General features: G+C 30.1%; 1 protein-coding gene across 1 annotated transcript in view; it reads right to left on the bottom strand.

Annotated features, from left to right (window-relative positions):
• dpy (fibrillin-like protein dumpy) overlaps positions 1-21,790 on the bottom strand; it is a 705,616-nt gene extending 683,826 nt beyond the window's left edge. The window contains exon 1 of the mRNA XM_075365108.1: positions 21,677-21,790. Coding sequence (XP_075221223.1) covers positions 21,677-21,686 — 10 coding nt within the window. The 5' untranslated portion in view covers positions 21,687-21,790. The remainder of the gene's footprint in view (positions 1-21,676) is intronic.
• Positions 21,791-23,134: the final 1,344 nt, after the last annotated feature.

Below are 23,134 nucleotides of genomic sequence, written 5' to 3'. Positions count from 1 at the left end.
ACTCCAGCCGGCGATCGAACCAAACTCAAACCGTTCACAAAGCAACCTAATGGCCACCGCACTATATGACCAGTTTTCTTTGTCTTTCAAGTAACTAATCGTTTCACTCTCATCGATAAATAAAGCCAAAGAATTTTATTTTACCTTGTATTCAGTTCGAAAGTACAATAATTCAAGGTTGTTTAAACAGTGCGTTAATTGATTCATTAAGTATCTCAAGGAGGAAAAAATAATTCAAAGTGGAGCCCGTATAATATCGAAACTTTATGGAAACCTGAAAAAGTGGGGTCAATGAACAGCGTAGATGTGTTTTGTTTTTTTTTCAACCGGTAAAATCGATAGACATTTCTTTTACTTTAATCAGAATTAGTTTAACATTTTATAGAAAGTAGTTTTCGATATATAAACAAAATATACAAATAATTCGATTATATAAACAACTGTATTGTACGGCCTAAAATATTTTCAATCTTAGTACGTGTTTTTGTAAGGTGAAAAGTAACTTCGAAAAAATTTAACACTTATATTATCGGTTATTAGTAAATACGTAGTGAGAGTTATTCAGCCATTACATCATATGATTTACAGCCATATAAATTTACCCAGATAAATAGTTTCTATAATAAAATGAACTAGACAAGTACAAATAAATCATTACATTAACTCTCCATCTTTATTTATTATTCATAACAATCACATCTACCATTTTTTATTCACCTCTCTCTTTATTTTCTGGTATATACGCCTATTTAAGTACATTTTCGTGAATAGTCTCTAATCTGTAATATATTAAGTCCTAACAATTATTTTTAGTGCTACGATTATAAAGTATTAGTACATATAATTATGTAATATTTCAGAATAAGTATTTAACTACAGTACTATAATTGTCCAGATGTATTTGTTACTATATATATATATATTTTTGTTCATAATAAAAATAGTGAAAGTAAACATCTAAATATAATATATATTGTACGATGTTTATATATGTTTAAAAATTTCAACCGGTTAAATAAAAACTCAAGAAGATTTTGTTCATAAAAATAAATAATACTTTTAAAATTAAATACATTTAAGAGTAGATGTTACAATTTATTATTAAAAAAATGTTAACTAATAAAAAATATTTTATTTAAAAAATTGCTTATTAATTATTATGTACGTATATTTTAATAAATATAATCACCGACTACTTTCTCTTCGAAAGTAAAGAAAATATTTTCTAATCAAAAAATTTTCAATATTTTTTTAATTAATTTTAATCAGTTTTATTAAAATAAAATAATAGCACTAGATTTGTGCTTGTGTTGCATTTGTTAAAATATCGATTTAGTAATCTTTAAAAATAAACGAATGAATTAATTCATTAATTCATCACAGAAGCTTTAAATGCTTGTACGTGGGAATTTTTTTTTTTGTCTTCAGTCATTTGACTGGTTTGATGCAGCTCTCCAAGATTCCCTATCTAGTGCTAGTCGTTTCATTTCAGTATACCCTCTACATCCTACATCCCCAACAATTTGTTTTACATACTCCAAACGTGGCCTGCCTACACAATTTTTCCCTTCTACCTGTCCTTCCAATATTAAAGCGACTATTCCAGGATGCCTTAGTATGTGGCCTATAAGTCTGTCTCTTCTTTTAACTATATTCTTCCAAATGCTTCTTTCTTCATCTATTTGCCGCAATACCTCTTCATTTGTCACTTTATCCACCCATCTGATTTTTAACATTCTCCTATAGCACCACATTTCAAAAGCTTCTAATCTTTTCTTCTCAGATACTCCGATCGTCCAAGTTTCACTTCCATATAAAGCGACACTCCAAACATACACTTTCAAAAATCTTTTCCTGAGATTTAAATTAATTTTTGATGTAAACAAATTATATTTCTTACTGAAGGCTCGTTTAGCTTGTGCTATTCGGCATTTTATATCGCTCCTGCTTCGTCCATCTTTAGTAATTTTACTTCCCAAATAACAAAATTCTTCTACCTCCATAATCTTTTCTCCTCCTATTTTCACATTCAGTGGTCCATCTTTGTTATTTCTACTACATTTCATTACTTTTGTTTTGTTCTTGTTTATTTTCATGCGATAGTTCTTGCGTAGGACTTCATCTATGCCGTTCATTGTTTCTTCTAAATCCTTTTTACTCTCGGCTAGAATTACTATATCATCAGCAAATCGTAGCATCTTTATCTTTTCACCTTGTACTGTTACTCCGAATCTAAATTGTTCTTTAACATCATTAACTGCTAGTTCCATGTAAAGATTAAAAAGTAACGGAGATAGGGAACATCCTTGTCGGACTCCCTTTCTTATTAGGGCTTCTTTCTTATGTTCTTCAATTGTTATTGTTGCTGTTTGGTTCCTGTACATGTTAGCAATTGTTCTTCTATCTCTGTATTTGAACCCTAATTTTTTTAAAATGCTGAACATTTTATTCCAATCTACGTTATCGAAAGCCTTTTCTAGGTCTATAAACGCCAAGTATGTTGGTTTGTTTTTCTTTAATCTTCCTTCTACTATTAATCTGAGGCCTAAAATTGCTTCCCTTGTCCCTATACTTTTCCTGAAACCAAATTGGTCTTCTCCTAACACTTCTTCCACTCTCCTCTCAATTCTTCTGTATAAAATTCTAGTTAAGATTTTTGATGCATGACTAGTTAAACTAATTGTTCTGTATTCTTCACATTTATCTGCCCCTGCTTTCTTTGGTATCATAACTATAACACTTTTTTTGAAGTCTGACGGAAATTCCCCTTTTTCATAAATATTACACACCAGTTTGTATAATCTATCAATCGCTTCCTCACCTGCACTGCGCAGTAATTCTACAGGTATTCCGTCTATTCCAGGAGCCTTTCTGCCATTTAAATCTTTTAATGCTCTCTTAAATTCAGATCTCAGTATTGTTTCTCCCATTTCATCCTCCTCAACTTCTTCTTCTTCCTCTATAACACCATTTTCTAATTCATTTCCTCCGTATAACTCTTCAATATATTCCACCCATCTATCGACTTTACCTTTCGTATTATATATTGGTATACCATCTTTGTTTAACACATTATTAGATTTTAATTTATGTACCCCAAAATTTTCCTTAACTTTCCTGTATGCTCCGTCAATTTTACCAATGTTCATTTCTCTTTCCACTTCTGAACACTTTTCTTTAATCCACTCTTCTTTCGCCAGTTTGCATTTCCTATTTATAGCATTTCTTAATTGCCGATAGTTCTTTTTACTTTCTTCATCATTAGCATTCTTATATTTTCTACGTTCATCCATCAGCTGCAATATATCGTCTGAAACCCAAGGTTTTCTACCAGTTCTCTTTATTCCGCCTAAGTTTGCTTCTGCTGATTTAAGAATTTCCTTTTTAACATTCTCCCATTCTTCTTCTACATTTTCTACCATATCTTTTTTACTCAGACCTCTTGCGATGTCCTCCTCAAAAATCTTCTTTACCTCCTCTTCCTCAAGCTTCTCTAAATTCCACCGATTCATCTGACAACTTTTCTTCAGGTTTTTAAACCCCAATCTACATTTCATTATCACCAAATTATGGTCGCTATCAATGTCTGCTCCAGGGTAAGTTTTGCAGTCAACGAGTTGATTTCTAAATCTTTGCTTAACCATGATATAATCTATCGTGGGAATATAAAAATAAAATTTTGTAGCGCGTGAAATATGTCATGCCTGACCGAGGGATTCGAAACCGAGACTCCAGATGAAAGGCCGAGAGCTACTATTCCGTCATGGAGATCGGCGTTATAGACTCATATACGTAACAGGAGTTGTTTAGAATACCTTATTATAAAGTTGATAATCGAATAAAAATACACAGAAAAAAATCCAAATAATAATTAATCTTTTCAACCATTCAAACTGAATTATTATTTTTTTTTCATTAGAAGTTTTTTACCCACTTTTTGAAGAAAAGTGAGGTATTACTTTCCCTATCATGATGGAAATGGGGGAGTGAAAACGAATTTTCTTTGCGTTTTGATATATGAAGAGTACGAAAATACCATTCACTTAAATTAGGGTCTCCTTATACACACACACATATATATATATATATATATATATATACTTATGTCTATACACATCTTTAAAACTACGGAATCAATTTCATTGTAATTTAGATGTGCTGAAGTAATGTGACTGAAGTTGAGGATGTGAAAAATTTTATGAAGATTGATTGAGGTGATCTTGAATTACGCTCAATTTAAAGTTGACAATATTTGAGCGGGGCAAGTTTGAAGTTCGTTATGATGCCGCAAATTGGACCAGTGACGTTTCTTTATTTGTGTTATGTTTTGTTAGCAAGATTAAACCAAATTAAAAAAAATATAATTAAATATTACAACTAAATTAAATTAACGAAATTTGGTCTTCTTGGTACAACTGCAAAAAGATTTTTTTTTTAATGATATATTAACAAGATACAAAAAATTCTACAAATGTCATTGTAGTTGAAAGCAGTATCAAAATCTGCATCCCTAAAAAATTTATAGGTTATAGGTGAGGGCGAGCTGACGTGACTCATAAATTCATATCACGTCCACTCCAGAAAAAATTGACATAGCCATTTTAAAAAGTAATATGCCAATTCTATAAAGGAAAAAAAGAATAAAGTGGTTTCCTGTTTCCTTACTTATGGAGCTGAATATATTATCCAATTTATTAAATTGAAATAATAATTGTGACACCCAGCTTTGTTCACACAAGGGTGTGGTTATAAAAAAAATAATCATTACTCTCAGAAATAACAATTTTGCTTGGTTTCTATTCTATCTCGACGTCTTTTGTAGTGCTCCGTACATGGGATCTGCTTACGTGATTTTTTTATACTGTTGTTTTGTTTTTTGGTGTTATTATTCGTTGTTTGTTTTTTTGGTTTTGTGTTATAATTTTGGGGTTTTTGTTACGTTTTTTCGATTATTTTACTGTTTTTACCATCGAAGTTGCTAAGGGTTGTTGTGCCGGTTTGCAACGGTAGGTTAAGTGTTTTATTATTATATTTTCTACGATATTTTGCATTTACTATTTCCGTTGACTTGTTCAGTTGCTTATTGGACGATGAATTACTATTTCTCTAGCCCCTGGGTGATTATTGTTATTTTCTGGACACATTAATTGACTTTTGCTGTGACGATTTGTTTACATCGCTACAGCTGATTCTTGTTTACGTTTCGTTACTCGTGTTTTTCAGTAATGTGAGATTCTGGCGTACTCTTGCCTGGGGTGGGAAGTTTGCTACCCCTATAAGTAAAAAAAAATCCTACACAGCGTGACAAGGCCCGTGGGGGATTGTCTGGTGACAGCGAAATTGGGCAACCAGAGTTGATCACTTGGGTACCGAGGCGAGTGCATAGAAGCTCGGGTGATTCGGCGGCCTTGAACTCCTCGGCTCGGAGTCCTTGTACAAAGCATAAGAACTCAAGGCGAGACGGAAGGTAGGGAAGTATAGGGCCACATTACTTATACGGAAATTACTGTCAAATCCCTCCTCGTCAGTGGCTAGCGACAACTCAGGGAGTGATGACACTGATGAAGCCATTGAGTCACGGTTACCTCAGCGGAGTGGGTCTCAATCTCCAACTGCAGTTATGTCGTGGGCGCCGTTGGTTCCTCCAGACAAGACTACTGCAAATACCGCAGGTTAGGACGACAGAAAAGCAGCGGTTACGTATGTCTCCCACGGTTAGGAAGGAGAAGAAAAAATCTAAGGCTCATAGTGAAGACTTCTTCACCTCGATGAAGACGGAAGATAGAACAGCAATCCGGAAGCTAATTTGGATTCATGAAGGGGGTTCTATCGCAAATATGGAGGGCGTTAAACACCTTCCAGATCGTAGTAGCGAGTTTAACTTAGTGATGCAGGAGTTGGGCGATCAAGTTAAATTACTGAGTCACCTGGTCACCGCGAACATTACTACAAAAGCTGAAATCAAACAATACGAATGAAGCTGAGTGCTTCTATGAAGCCGTTTAACGGCCACCACAAAGTCTTCTGGCCGTCTGCTCAAGAAAAAGGAATCCAGGTGGCGGAGGTAACGGGCCACACAGACGCCCGTTACGTATGGTGCCCAGGAGATCCAGAGGGCTTTGGAGGAGGACGTGGAGGAGTCAGTTAGGTATATTGTGCTGGTGGAGGACCCTGAAGGCTTGGAGGATACGTCGGTGGCGTGAGTCTTTGACCTGGCGGCTGATGTTGGGCAAGCATTACAGAGGAATGTGGTGCCCAACGACCTTCTCAATGTAGTTAAGAACAGAGTATCATCTGACGTCGGCGGGATATTCTTGGACTGGAAATACGGCGGTGAGGATCTTCAGCTTAGAGTTAGTGCTGAGGGAGGAACAGCGGAGAGACTCAAGAGTGTAATTGCGCAAAAGATGCAAGGAGTGACAGTGTCAGCGGGAGGCAGAGCGGGTCGGCGAGTACACGTTATAGTCAAAGATATAGATGATTTGACCACCAAACAAGAGTTACGGAAGGCTCTCCGGCGGTTTGTTGAGATAGATTCAATCGAAGTGGTGTGTCTATGAGGCCGGCTTTTGGAGCAACTGAAATAGCGATGGTGGCGATACCGGCATTTAATACAGAATCACTGCTATCGAAGGGTTGGCTGAACGTAGGATGGGTGTCCTGCAGGGTTTCTCTCCAATCATCTACAGAAAGGTGTTTTAGGCGTTGGGCGCCAGGATACTTGGCCGCAACATGTAGGAGCCTGGATAGGGTGAAGCTGTGCTTCAACTATGGCGATCCTGGCCATCAGAGTAAAGTCTGTGCCCACGCCGCAAAGTGCCCCACATGTGGTGAGGAGGGTCATGGTTTCGGAGGAAAGAGCTGCAGAGCGTCCTGCCACTCATGAATGTCATTCAGATAAATGCCGCTAGGAGGTTTGGGAGGAATGTAGGAACAGGAACTTGGATACGGCGGTTGCTTCTTATGATTACACCTCACGTGGAGAGTACCTACAGTGAGGAGTGGTACGAGCTACCCCAATTCCTTAAGGGACATGGGTATTTCCGCTCGTACCTCAAGAGGTACAGATGGACGGAGTCAGACCTGTGTGTCTAATATAAACAGGTTGACTCAGTTGAACATACCGTTTTCAACTGCCATCACTGGGAGCAATCGCGGGCAGAATGTTATCGGGCTCTGGGACATCTAGATCCTGATAACGATATGGGCCGCATGCTCAGGTTCAGGAGGTGATGGGCTGTGATAGAGCGCATGATCGCGGACATCATTAAGATAAGCTGGCGGATGGGTAGTGGGTGACGGCCAGTCTCCGGGAGTGGGCATCAGGGGCCCACCCTGGTCGTCGCCCGCCGATGACTTTCAGTGAATGTCAGATCCTGCTGCTCAGAAGCCGGAAGTACGTGTATCTCGCACCCGTCCCATAGGAACCGTGTTCATGCCTCGCGGCCAGGTCCAGTTCCTATGGAAAGAAGGAAGAGGTTGTTTAGCGGATGTGAGCTCCGCACTGCCGTCAGAGCGGGCCTGACAGCTTCTGGTAGAGCTTTTCCCTTCCCCTACGGAAAACAATAAAAGGGGGAAAACAGGTTGGATCATTTTATAAGACAAACTGGAGCTGAATGGAATAGTAATATTAGATGATAATTACTATTATTTAAAAAGAAATTTAAAAAAAATACGATAAAATAATAAGTTATTAAGAAGTTCGTCAGAAAATAAAATGTTTTACTAAACGATCGAATAGTTTTTACGAAATGTCCTTAGTTGAACTTGAAGAATGGATTGCGGTTCAAAAAACTTTAATTATGCTTTTGTTAAATTCATATTATTTTATCTAAAAATAAGAAACTACTTATTCCATCCGTTTAATATAAATACATGTGGTAATTGAATACACGAACATTATATGCACGTCTTAAATTTAAAATACATGTTTGTATTATAAGCAAAACAAATCAAGTATTTAGTCGTAATAGTATTTTATGAAAATATAATTTTCATGCATCCAAGTAAATATTAATTTTTTTTTATAACCCAGTGGGTATTGCATTATTAATAACGTTTTTGCAAATATTGCAATAATAGATAATTTGCATAACCTATAATGTCGTGACATTTTAAAACGACCTTCGTGGAAGGTAATAAAAAAATAATAATGCGCATTTATATTTGTTTTATTTTCAGAGATTTAAATTTGATTATTACTTTTTTTTATTAAGATTTTATGTAGATATTTTTTAAGTACTAATTGTCTTATAATAAAACAATTGATACAGGATTTGCAAAAAAAGAATCGCACATTTGTAATATTATTCAATTAAAAAAATTATAATGATGATAAACGAAACTTAAAAGGCATTTAACCCATCAGAACTAGAGTACTACCTCATACTCTTGGATTAATAAAAGTTAAAAATATAGCACATATTTTACAACTAAGGTATTCTCTTCTCTATACAGCATTACCCGAATACCTAGAAATCAAAAAGTATTTTAATCTTACGGGGACGGTTAAACTTGGGATGGTAAGTACTCTAAAAAATATTTATTTTAATTCCATTAATAAAGTTATTTTGATCTAGAATTATCCCGAAATAGTAAATGTAAAATTAAACAAATATAATAGAGATCTGAAATTTTTGAAATATATACGATAACTTTTATTTAATGAGAAATTAAGCCGATGAAGGGTTTAATATAAATTCTTATATTCTCAATCCTTAAGGTGGACCTAACAGTATTTAACTTATACGTTGCATAAAGCTGCTTTAAGCACGACAGGTCTCAAGAGTAAAAATTAAGATACTTCACAGAACGGCATGATAATAAAATTACATTCAATCGGAGAGGGTCCATCTTCTCAAAAATCTTTCGAGAGAGGTTAACTTTTAATAAGAGTAAGATAGAAAATTTCTGTTACGTATTTTGCATCGACCGATTTAAATTTGATTTATATAAAGTATCTATTTACAATAACAAAATTGTTCTTTTCCTGAAAATTATAAAAGTGTCTTGTAGAAACAAATTCGATCATTTACCGATCGTGTGGCTTGTTTTACGGTAATTACCGGTCGGTAAAAGAATAATTCAACCAGATCGTTTGTAGAAGGTTAATATTGTAATAAATATTATTAATAATTAAATTACTTTTTTAGGTTAAATAGATTTGAAATTATAATTATAATGCATAGCTTTCGAATTAAATCTTATTTCGTAAAAGTAGATATATATAATCTATATAACTAATAAACGCGATCCACATAAAATAAAGCTAAAAAAATTAGTGTTACAACTGTAGAATAAATGAATAGTAGGTAACTATAGACTTCCATTCTTAATTGGCTTATATTTAGTTTAATTAAGTCGGGTAATTACGACAATATAATTACTGTAATCAAAGTTATTCTTATATAATAGTTATTAAAATAAATTTTTGTGCAATTTTGTATACGATTTACTACATTTAATTTAATATTAATTTTAAAAAGAGAGTAAATAAATAACAACATAATGAAATTTGACGTGTTATATTTTCATTCCACGATTTAATATAAATTATAATATATTATATAGGCAGAGTAGTGCGGTTTTTAAATGATATTACCAGCTCGAAAGAATAATTATACCCGTAATTGTAGGCTAGCGACACAATATAAAGAAGAAAGTTTGTTAAAACGGTTAAAGGTCGAAGGTTATAAAATTTGACCTTACCGCAGTTTAAATTTTTACCGATATCAAAATAATTATATTTCCTTTGCGATACGAAAGTAAAACCTTTCGTGTTCGTTTATAATCTTACTTATTATGTCATAGTACTTAGACTGCAGTTCCTTGCTAAATTTTTATTTATTTTTTTTAAATATTCATTCCGGATAATAAAATTTATATTTTAAAAATTATCTTTTTTAATATTTTTACTTACAGTCGTATCAACGATTAAACTCATCAGCGACTTCTCAGTTTAATGTAACTGTATCGGTGTTTATCGGCACACGTTTGTGTAGTCTTGAACGAACTCAGATCGACTGTTCCTGAGACGTGCGATTAATTAAACCAGACCGTCAAGGGACAACGGTATCCACAATGTAGTATTCAAATCCGTATAAAAGCGACTATGTTTATTAGGATTTCAACCTGAGAAACCTCGACTACGAATCGGCCGATTATTCGCTAGACCGACCCGGTGGGTTTATTAATTCGTCGTTTTATTAATTTAATATATCGTATAAATTTTTAATACAAATCTATCGAATTATATAATACCTAAGCAAAGATTGCAAAAGATTTTTTCCAAAATATTTGAATTAAAAAAAAAAAATTTTGTACGTTTAGTATCTTACTTCATTCGTGATATAATTTTATTGAAAATTCTACGGAGAATGGATTTAATTCTGGCTTTTATTCACACAAAAAACTACCCAGTTTTGAACAGGAGATTCAACTTCAGTAAGTTTGAAAGGTTTTTATACTTACTAAGAATTCTTATCAAGTAACAAATTCAAATCAAAAAAGTTAAATTTGAAAAAAAGACAAACAAAATATAACATTTCCAAATATTTCGATTTAATCGGGTGAATTTTTTTTTATTCATTCAAGATGTATTTTAATGGAAAAAAATTAAATAATGCTACTACTTTAAAAAAAAAGAGTTGATAAACATGACAGAAACACAATTTCTTTCTTTGAGCACCTGAAATAATTTTTTTTCTTTTAATATGAAAAATGATAACCGCATGAAAATTTCATAGAATTTATATTTTTGAAACTATTTTTGGATCTGAACATCGGTAATGCTTTTCAAGCGGTTGCTGCATTATTAGCTCAAAAAAAAAAATAACCTACAGATGTACAATCACCATGTAATTTGTTTTTTCTATTTTTATGAAAGACTGGGCATCAACTGCTACGGTCATCAGTCCGGTGGAAATCAGTAGCATACGAAAAAATGTCGTGCCTGAACGGAACTCCGTACCTTTGCACGAAATTCTGACGCTACCTGCTCGGCCCCGGAGATCGGCTTTTTAATTTTAATGTTACTAAAATTATGAAAATGTTTTTATATATTTCAAAAAGGAACTTCGTACCTTTAGTTGAAAGAAATTTTTTTGAACACATTTTCATCGAGAGTTTATATTCGCGTAATATCATTCATTTTATTTGTTTTTTGTGCTGAATTTCTTTATTTACAATCGACTTCTATACTGAATCTATAAGTAAGTCGTTTGATAGACTATCGCTTGAAAGAAGATCATAGAAGATCAATGCGATAAATACATGAAAAATATTATTAACTATGAAATACGTAATATTTTATAGCGACTTTGAATATAGTTTAATTTATTGCATCGTTAATCCTAAATGGGTAAGTAAATGGAACTAAATAAAGAAAACTTTAAATAGAACGATAAATGAAACGTTAACTTTAAAACAACCGTAGATAAATATTAAACGTGAGAGTCTACAAATCTGAATAATCAAAAAAAAAACAATAATTATTATAAGAATTGTCATCTTCAACAAATCGGATCATCATAACGGTCCATCGAGCGCGTGGAGTCGTTTCAACTCCCTACCGTCCCCGCAGTTGTACCGTAAATCCAAAACTACTTAATCAACGTGCTTCTTCGACCTGGACGCGTTTCTCGAAGCTAGGCGTTCGACTTCTGGAACGTACGGAACGCCTATGTGATCGTGGATCTCAGTATTCCTCGCGAACCACGGCGCTTGGGTTATGTTCCGTAGTATTTTATTCTGGAACCGTCGAATGATCTCCGCATTGCTGTTACTGGTTGTACCCCAGAGTTTGATTCCCTAAGTCCACACCGGCTTCAAGAAAGCCTTGTAAAGCAGAATCTTGTCGGATAAAGAAAGTTGCGATCCCTTATCCGATATCCAGTACATATTTTTAAACTTAATGTCGAGCGACTTCCTTTTCTCCCTTATGTGATCTCTCAGAGTTAAACGGCGATCGAGGTAAAAACCCGAGAAACCTTACCTTACTGGCATGAAGTATTCGGACACCGTTTAAATGAACTCAGGACGATCATTCTTTCCCATTGTGAACGTTATGCGATTGGACTTTGTTGGATTTACCTTTATTCTCCGTTTACGCAGCCTAATGCTGACGGTATCCGGTGTGGATTGTAATTTCTCTGAGGCTATATTCGGGCTACTGTCAACCGCCAAGATTGCCATAACATCTGAATATGACGCTACTTTGACACTGTCTGGATTAGGTAGGTTGGCGGTGTAGACCAGGAATAGAACCGGCCCCGGGACTGAGCCCTGTGGAAATTCTGATTTATTGTCGAAAAACTTCTGATTTATTGTCTCTTGATTGTAGTTAACTCGCGAGAAGCGACCGTCCAGATAGCTAATAAGGTTGTGGCAGGCACGATTTTAATTTGAAAAAACCAGGTAACCAAACTTGTTCAAATTCAGGTGAAATGCTTGTTCTACGTCCAAAAAGGCCGCTTAATAATACTTTTTCTCTTTTAGACATCTGACGATAAAACTGGTAATTCTGTGGGCTTGTTCCACTGTTGAACGACCACCTCTAAAGCCGAATCGATGGTCGAGTACCACTCCTTCGCTTTCTAACATTGGTCGTAATCTGCGCAGAAACAGTTTCTCAAACGTTTTGGATAAAATCGGTAGTATTCGTGTAGTATTAATAAAATCGTATTATGATTCATTCCTGTACATACTTATTAGTACTTTCTACGGGCCATCCTTAGAATTGCCGTCCTGTCCTCAAGCCTCCCGAACCGTTGCCATCGCTTTCTAAACTTTCTCTTTGTTCTAACTATGTCCATAATCTCCCTAGAATAGTCCGCACCTTGTATTCCGTTTACCTCCAACGAAGTAATGCGATTAAGCACCTTATAGCTGCCTCCACATCATCATCGCACTCAGTGCTATATCGAAAGGTAGTATCTCCTTTATCCAATTACGATACAACACCAAGTTTGTTCTATTGTTGTGAAGGAACAGTGATCACTTTTTTCTCAGAATCATTGCAATAATTGTCAGAAGAACAAGCGAGTGATCCGGAGCGGAGTCGTAGTTGTTTTTCACATCAGTATAAAATGGCGATACTCCCAAACTGACATAAAAATTCAGCAATCAGGAATCTTCGTTGGATCTGTAAGCCAAGAGGTCGGTTGAAGCCTAGAGTAACGTGTAGTCACATCCTTTCGATTGACACCTTTAGAGCCTTTACAGGTGCAGTTGTAAGCCATGATTTCCAGTTTAATACAAAAAAATACCTATACAAATTTAATACCTAGCATATTACAAGCTAATTTGTCAAAAGAAATTAGAGATAAAGTTAAAAATAAATAATTTTGCATAATTATAACAATTTTAAACTATTGAATGTGATTTATGAACATGTTACTTTTTTCAGACTTTAAACTCAGAACCTTGATTTTGGGATCGAATTCAAAACAGGCTTGACATGCTCTACAAAGATTTTACATCATTTTCTCACTCAAAATCCTTGCATATAGTAAAATAAGATGTATGTATAAAAAATTATTTAAAAAATAATGTTTCATTTTATAAATTAACACGCACCATGTACCTATTTAGAAGAAAAAAGTAATAGATAAATGCTAAAGGTAATAATAAAACATTAAAACGTAACATAGAAAGTTAGGATGTTATTAATAAAACACTAACTGGTGCTAAATATGGGAATGAAAGTTAGTATTTGCTGATAACACGTAATTTTAAGTGCAACGTATTGTGATGTGCGTGTGTGTGTGTATATATATATATATACATATGTGTGTGTTTGTGTGTATGTCTACGTCATCTACTTTATTATCTTAGGCCTATAGACCGGAACCCTTTTTGTACACAGCTCCTCCGGAAGTAACAAAAAACCAAACACTTGACTGCTTTCGACCACCTGGCAGTATTTTTACTAATACAAGATCTACACATACACACTAACATAAAATAATATATAATAACAAAAGTCTAACGACGGAAATCGCGGGAAATTTGTCAACTATAACAGTTTTTTTCTCTTTTTATACATATTTTGATTAATTGTAAAATTTCATGAGCATTTTTACTTAAAAAAATATTAATTAACAGGAAATGAATGTATCCGTTATTATTCAACACATAATACAAAACATAATTTTTGGGGTTTTATTAAAAGTAACTTTGCTCACACAAAGTTTCAAATAAACTTGAAACTTGCGTATATCTTTGAAATTCAGTGGATCGGAAATATATATATATTATAATTTTCCTCTATTTTATTTTATTTATTTAAATCAACGGTAATTATATATCAAAGAAGATTAATTATTTTGATATGATATTAAAAGGAACTAATACAAATTGTATGATGCAATACTCAGAAACATAATGATGCACTGTTAGAAAAATAAACTAAATAAATATATATATATATATATATAAAATAGAAAAAAAGAACCATAGGAAGACCTACGAAAAGGTATTTAAACTTTATAAATTGTTTAACCAATATTTTACAATAATAAAAAAAGGATTAAACCATTACTAAAAAAAACCGCAAAAATGTTATAGTTTTTATTATTTTCTTTAATTTTAAATAATTTGTTTTTTTACTTTTGAATTCGTAAGTATCTTATTTCACAATTAATTTCAATATTAATTAATATCATTTTTCATAGAAGTTAACCAAACTTTATGTTTTTGTTAGAAAAATATAAATGAATATCAATGAAATTTAATAAACTATGAAATTTAATAAACTATGCGATTTAAACTAAATTTATTGTATCAGTAAACGCAGTCGGTAAATGGATCGGAACCAATCAGTGATTATTGGTGAAACTTAATGAAGATATTCTTTATAAATTAAATATTTTCCAAACGGAAAGGGTTTAAATATTACTTACAACTTTTAATATAGAGCTATTTAAGAATTAATACAGAAACTGTTGGTAAAATCGGAAATATTAAACCAGTCTTCCGGTGTATAATTGCATACATATTATTTTACATAATGTATAGCTTTTGTTTTTACTTAAACATAATTTGTCAGTGTATTTGTATTGTAGATATCAGTTTTTAAATATTAACAGAAAAAAGCAAGATTGAATGGAAATAACTCTAACATAGGTAATTACACAAAGCATAACTTAAACAAGAATTGTGGATTTAGTTAGTCAAGTTTTACAAACACAGTTACACATAATGTGTGGAATATTCTTACGTAATAGTAAAGGTACTTGCTACTACATTTCAAATTATAAAAATGTTTATTAAAAGATCATACCCATCAATCTCGTATTAGCTAAGCTTTCCGCAGCTGATAAAGATGGAATTGTTAATTTTAAATTCAGCTTCTTACTTATAACTAGAATATGAATGTAGGAAACTTAAGTAAAGAGATCTGCTATATTATTAATCAATAAATATATAAGTAATTATTTACCGGAAAACTGGGCTATATTTCCAATATCGGTATCAATTTCTGTAAAAATCCAAAGCTGCAATAGGACGAAAGTTATAATGAAATGGTTAGTTCCTTTCTTTAAAAAAAACTATATGTCTTACTTTATAATTAGCATCTTCGCTGTATTCTCATGAATAATTACTCATTGCTTCAAAAGTATCCATCTTTGGAAAAAATTTGTGTTAAAAATAGAAGAGATTTTTCAAAGGTCAAGTATGCAAAAGTTACAAAAAACAACAAGAATCAACGTACATACACATACATATGTATATATATATAAAATGTTATCGTTAGTCAGGTTATTACTTCTAACTTACTTCTATGCTATCCTTCTGTTATTACTTTTTATATACGCCACCGTTTATAACCAACTGTTAAAGTCTCGAGCATAAAATTAAAAAAATTGTTTTAACTTATAATTATTAGATAACTGAATTTATTGAACCGTTCAGTTAAAACATACAATTAATTGATGTATCATATAATATAATATCAAAAGTTTTTGTTTTGTTTAAGTAATCATTTAATTAGATTAAACTTACTTTCAGTCTACAGAAATATATTACATATGGTTTACGATTTACAACTTCGATAGTGTAACTCAAGTGTCACTGCATAGCTAACAAAAAGAAAACAAAAAAAGAAAAACAACAATAACAGATAGAACAGTGTATGTAGTTGAAAAAACAATAGACACCCGGCCTCAATTTAAATACAAACGGTACTATGTTAGTGAAAGTAAATGCCCTAAGGTTTCCCCCCTGCATCTCCTACGCCTCATGAGTACTTTAAGCACACACACACACACGCTTACACATCAGTGTACAAAAACTGTTTTTGTGTGTGCAACACTTTGTACTAGACTACAACACCCACGAAGCTAAGTTATAAAGACACAATTGTTTAATAAAAGTTATACATAAATGCAAAGTTCTGTAACAAGATAACTCATCTGATTTGAAAAAATAAAAAAGACAAACCTAAATAAACAGCTGTAAATACAACACTATAAATAAAAATGAAAGCTGTTTAATTATTAAATAGTAACTTGTTGAATAAACATTGTTATGAATGAAATAGACTGCAGCAAAATCATATTCTAAGCAAGTTAAAGAGAGGAGAAATAGACGAAGAATGTGTTACACACTTTACAGTCTGTATATGCAGGTCATATTAAAATGTGCTCATAATGCGACATAATAATGTTTCACCTTCGGTTACTTCTTATAGATACAGTACACAATAAGTTTTAATATTGTCTATACAAAACAAATACTTCATAAAAGCAATATATATTTAAATCTTTTTTTTTCTTCACTGTACCGTTAACTTATTTTCTTTTTAATTTAATTAATGAAACTGCATTTTATGATTATTCGTTAGGTTTTTCTGTTAAGTATAAAAGTATTACAAAAGAAAAAAAAAGTGTTTGTATATTTATATATAATAATGAACAAAATTAAAAGTTTTTTTTCAGTTTTATTTTAATATATAATTGTAATTTATCTTTCACTGTTTGATACTTAATAAACAGAATTTTTTATAAATTGAAAAACTGTGCGCATTAATTTTTTGAAATATATTTTTAAATTTACGTGTATATCTTCGTTGAAAGTTAATATTTTTTTATTATTAAATGTTAAACGACTTACTTTTAAAATAATAAAACATTTTCTTCCAAAGTATTTTCAGAGCTAATAAGTCTTTTTAGCTCCTTCTTCAGCACAGTATTCGACTGCACTATTGTTAATGACGCCTCAGTAACTATTATTAGTCGAATAATTACGCAATAATATCCAACACAGAGATGGAATATACAATTCTATTACGTACTAATGGGATTTCCTAGCCTTTTAAGGACGCGGGCTATTAATTACCGGATACTTCAGGGAATAAAAAATCGATAATTATTTCTGAAAGGCCATTGGAAGAAAAATTTTCCATTATTTTGAAAGTGAGATGTTTAATATTTTATAAATCTAACTCTATTACATTAAACTATTATCATCATTTTATCCTATCCCGAAGAGAAGATAATTACATTTAGTCGGATGTAATACAGAATTACAATCATAAAATTCGGTTTTTAATTTTAAAATAATATAAATTTTATTATTTTATTAGTTAAAAAAACCTAAAGGCTGCAATAAAATTATATTTTAGAATTTAAAAATACGTCTAATTAACTGAATTTTCAATGAACAAAAACAGAGGCGTTACTAATTAAATAGAAAAGAGATAATAATTTAAATATAACCAATATAAATTTCTCTAAACCAAATATCTTTCTTAATTAATAAATAATTAATTAACATAGCTATTAGTTAATGTATGAGGAATAAATATAAATTTTTAATCAAACAAATTATTTTCTAAATACTCCGGTAACCAGAGGCTCTATGCAAAAACAATAATCTAAATTATTAAATTAACCAATTATTTTAACGTAAACTGTAAGATAATTTTATTATTTTTTTTAAATCACAAAACAAGTATTTTTGAAAAAATTAAGGAATATTTTTTTAATATTTAATTTTCGGAATTATTAAATTATTTTAAAATAACTTAAATTTAATATTACAAAAATAAATAAATTAGACAACCGAGACGTAGAGATTCATTGATAAAATTAATATAAATTTTAAAAACTATTACAATAACACAAAAAGCATTGTTCAGTTACTTATTTTAACACTAAAAAGTCTAATTGAAAAAAATTTAATAAAAACATTAAATATTCAAAAGAAAAAAAATGGCTGGACTAATATATAGCTTATTAATAAAACTGATATCTCTTACTTTAAATTCTTTAATTTTATTAATTTAAAATTAAAACGGCATAATCCAAAGTGATCATAAAATAAATAAAAACACTGCCTGTAATGACTCTTAAAATAGTCTCAAAACTTTTGCAAATTTGATTAGAAAAATGTTGTTATTAGGAAAAGTGAAAACTACGTATAATAAATAACTGGGGCTTTTTTGTTAAGAAAAATGAACTGTGGTAATTATTGTTTCTTTTTTAACGTATAATTTGAATACTAATTTTAAATAAATTTGTATTAATTCATTTTTTTAAATTTGGCTAATCTACAGAAACTTAAATTTGATATTTTACTTAAAATATAAACTATAAAAAACAGATTAATTATGAAATAAATAAACAGATGCGTATTTTTTAGTATTAACTATTATTTATAATTTATTACTAAAAATATTTAAAGATTAAAATCTTTGTTCAAAATGAAAAATTTCATTAAAAAAAAATTACACAAAAATAAAATTTAATAAGACAAGAAATTATGTATTATCTGCGAAATAGCTTCTTTTTTTATTCTATTTTAAGTGTAAATAAATTTTTATTTTTGAGATGACCAATTGCTTTGGTTACTTTTCCTAAGAGAATGAAAATCTGTAGCGTATGAAAAATGCCACGGCTAAGCAGGGGGTTCGAACCCAGTACCTCCGGATGAAAGGTTGACACGCTACCACTCCGCCACGGAGATAGGCATAAATTTTATTAATATATAAACTAAGGAAAAAAAAATATTATTATTAATTTTTATTATAAGAAAATATAAATATTATAATAAAATACAGAAATTAATTAATATTAGAATGTAATTAAAATATTAATTATTATAACAATTCCATTTTGTAAAATAAATAAATAGGCTATATATTATTTATTTAATTTCGTAATATATAAACGACATAACACTTTCGTTTCTTATGGCCTTCAATCTAAATACTGCTATAATGTAAAAGCAAGTTACACCACTAACTACTAATTTTAACAACAGATTAGGCTACGTTCAACACGTATTACATGTATGTATCGTAATTTAGCTTATTACAAAAAAAAAAACTTTTTTTCAGTACCCTTATTTAATTTAAGTAATTTTATTATTTTTTTTAAAAGTCTAATCAATAATTACAATACCATAAGAAACTTATACAAAAGTTCAACGTTTACCGAAGTGGTTATAAAATTTCCATATCTTAGACTGGAATTGAACCTGGGATATTTGGTATAGTAGGTAAGCACTTATCCAAAAAGTTATCATTATTTATATATTTTCTTATTACATAAAAAATAATAAAAATAAAGAAGGGGAATTATTAAAATATTTAATTTGAAATAAATTTTTTATTAAGTTATGAAAATGTTGACTGGTTTGGTACTGTTCCCTGTTCCTTTCTATTCTGGTCTAGCCTTTTAAGTTTAACACACTAACATCCTACACACCCGACTAATTGTTTTATACATTCCAATATTTGTACTGTATTTAACATTTTTAACGTCCCTTTTTTTTAATATAGTTTTTTATTTCGTATTTTATCGACACACTTAAATTTTAATATCCTACTGTAAAACTAGATTTCAAATGCTTTATCTTATCGTCCATGTTTTATTACTATAAATCAATATTTTGTTAAAATATTTTGAAAAATGCTATTTTCTCATTTGCTGATAATAAATTCAAAACGTAATCTGGGTTTTTAAAATGTATTTTTAAAATAATTTTATTTTTTTATAATTTACTTAATTTGAGGGTATTTATATTAAAAAAATAATAATTAAGAAAAACATTTTATGATTTTTTTGTTTTTTTATTCGTAATTGTCCCTTAAAATGTTATCGGGTAATGTAAATTTAATATACTGTTATTAATAGTATGAAATTATAACTGTTTTGGAGTTACATTACTCCAAAAAATAATAGAATTTCAAAATATTACGGGTAAATATAATACAAAATAAAAATATTAGACTCATATTATATAAAAATAAATATAAAAATTTATTTACCTTAGATACTTAATACAAAAGATATCATTCAATAAAAAAATAATTTCAGCTGATAATAAACTATCAATAAAGTCAAAACCGGTGAATGGGAGTAAGACAAGCCAATTTTGAAATGTATGAAAAATTTATACCGATTCGAACCCGGAATCTTCCATATAAAAGGTCGAGAAAATACCAGTCTCTTATTTGATTCAATTTATATAACTACGTAATCAATTAAGTAATCGAATATAAAAAGATAAATTTTAATAAGTAACCGTAGGGAAGAATCCTAAAATTAATTTATCATAATGAAATTATATTTATTAAATAATTTTTAAAAAATGATAAAGAATGGTGAAAGAAGTTATGAATAATTTACGGAATTTTCGAAAAAATCAGTAAAAAAAATAATCAATATCTTAAAAAAAGATTTAATTTTTTTTAAAGAAATTTCTGGAAATAATGTATTAAATTAAAATAATGTATTTAATAAAAAAAAATTATATTTTTAAAGTAGATTTATTTTTAAGAAAATAATAATAGAAAATGTTTCTTTACTATAAGTGATTTTTATTATACAGTTTGTTCACTAGGCGTTGCATTTTTTAACCAAATTAGGAAACATACCGCAGAGGAATAAGAAAAATCAGCATGTGACACTATTTATTCCATCACTGTTGTTTAAACTGAGATGGAATTAATTAATATTTATAGTAATTCTAGTAACGACTTCTTTACTTCAAAGGAAATACATTTATTCATTGTTGAAAAATACGGTCAAAGAATTTTTCGTTCATCAGCTATTTATAATTGTAAAATATAATTACTTAACAATGCAGTATTAAAAAATCTTTAAAATAGTATAAAGATGTAACATTGTTGCAAATATAATAAAAATTACGTGATTTCTACTTTTCCCCTATAGAGAAAAACATTTTTGTAATTAATGTCATTAAATACCGATCCTACAAAAAACTCTTCAACATTTTTTTATGTTAAAAAGTAACTAAAACTAATTGGGGACTAAGAAAAATTATTTTATAGTTTTTTCTTAAACTCATTCCCAGATTTAATTAAAATTATTAAGATTTTTACGAATTTTTTATTTCATTTTAAGCATACTTTATTTATGTTAATATTTCCAGTAAATAAACAGTAAAAAAGTTAAACCAAATCTCAGTATTTAAAAATTTATCACACAGAATTATTATTTAATATAAAAAATTATATTATTAATAATTTTAACAAACTTTTAGTATTTAATTAAAAAGAATCCAAATAATATTTTTTTTAGTAAATCAGTCTTATTTATGAAAAAGGGCGTTAAAATCTCCAAGAAAAAATATTTAAAACACCCAATTTATACAAAAATAAAAAAAATTATAGCTTTTTAAAAATTAAAAAAACAAAAACAAAACATACCCGTAGCCATGCTTTCTAAGCATCACACAGCCATAAGCGATGGCTATAAAATAAAAACCGCACACAACACACACTCGCGCGTCACAGGTAACCGTCTGATCACTTCAAAGTCTTCTCACAGACTGGGCCGCTGTAGTGTGCAACTGGTGTGACGTCAAGTGGCCGGTCTTACCTCCCCACCATCCTCCTTCATCAACAACCATTGCACTGAAATTCTTTTATTATTATTATTATGTGATTTTTTTTTTACTTATGCACCTACAAAAATCTGATATTATACCCACGATTACATCAAAGATCTATGACACATCGACGTATAAAATTAAAAATAAACGTACAGGATTAGACACCTACACTACCAGATAAACCGTTGTTCTTTATTCATAAAATATTTTAACATTAAGAAAATTGGAAAAAAAATATTCCTGGTTATAAAATAATTTCATCAATATCACCAAAAATTAAATTAGTTATTAAAAAGTATTAATAATCTTTGTAAGTATTTAGTGATCCGAGAATATTTTTCCTAATAAAAAAAAAACCAAGCCATTACTTAATTAGGCTCTAATGAACAAAAATATTGAGAAATTAATTTTAAGTAAATAAAATAGAATATTAAAAAAAAATAATAGCTGATTTTCGTTTAATTTAATTAACATTCTTTACTTATGAAAGGTTTATTGTAAAACATTTCAAACCATCACTAACATTTAAATTTTTTATATTTTACATTCCACAAAGCCATTACCCAGAAAAAAATGGATTAACATAACCACTTCATATGCACAGAGGAGTTTTAACAAACTCATTCTGTATCTCAAATATTTCTGAATTGTCATAAACTTTACCTGCCAAAAAATTCATTTCAACACTTGAAAACTTAATAACAGATTAATCAAAGCGTACAGATACATAAAACAGTGAGATACACCTTATAAGTGTATCCCATACGTATTTGGAGAGTATTTTGTTCATCGATTAAAAAATTAATCCTCAGTTAAAAAAAATAATCAAACAAATTTTTTAGTGAATGGAATCTGAGATGTAGTTATAAATCATGTAGGAATATGTAAAGACTAGAATCATAAAGACTAGCAAACGTAATTAATAGTTTTCAAAGAATTACATTTTAAAACTTACGAACACTAGCATATTATTATTACACTACAGCAAAAAAATTAGGAAAATCTGAACATTATTTAAACTGATTTTTCCAAAAATTCCGGTTGAATGGGGATGGTAAAAAATCTTAAATTATAAATTGTTTGATAATTAAAAAAAATAAACAATAAAATAAAAATATTTAATGAATACTACGATTTTCTGAACAGACAACAGAATAAACATTTAAAAAATTATAGTAGAGTATTTTTTCCAAGGAAACGTTATATGAAAAGAAAATTTGGATTTAATAAATTATCTATCAAATTAAAAACTAGCAGCAGCTACTGTTTTACT

The sequence above is a fragment of the Lycorma delicatula genome, chromosome 4 (assembly GCF_047948215.1).
Source record: "Lycorma delicatula isolate Av1 chromosome 4, ASM4794821v1, whole genome shotgun sequence".
NCBI classification, from domain to species: Eukaryota; Metazoa; Arthropoda; class Insecta; order Hemiptera; family Fulgoridae; genus Lycorma; species Lycorma delicatula.
The sequence above is the reverse complement of the archived record's forward strand: the minus strand, read 5'-3'. Positions and strand labels throughout refer to the sequence as shown.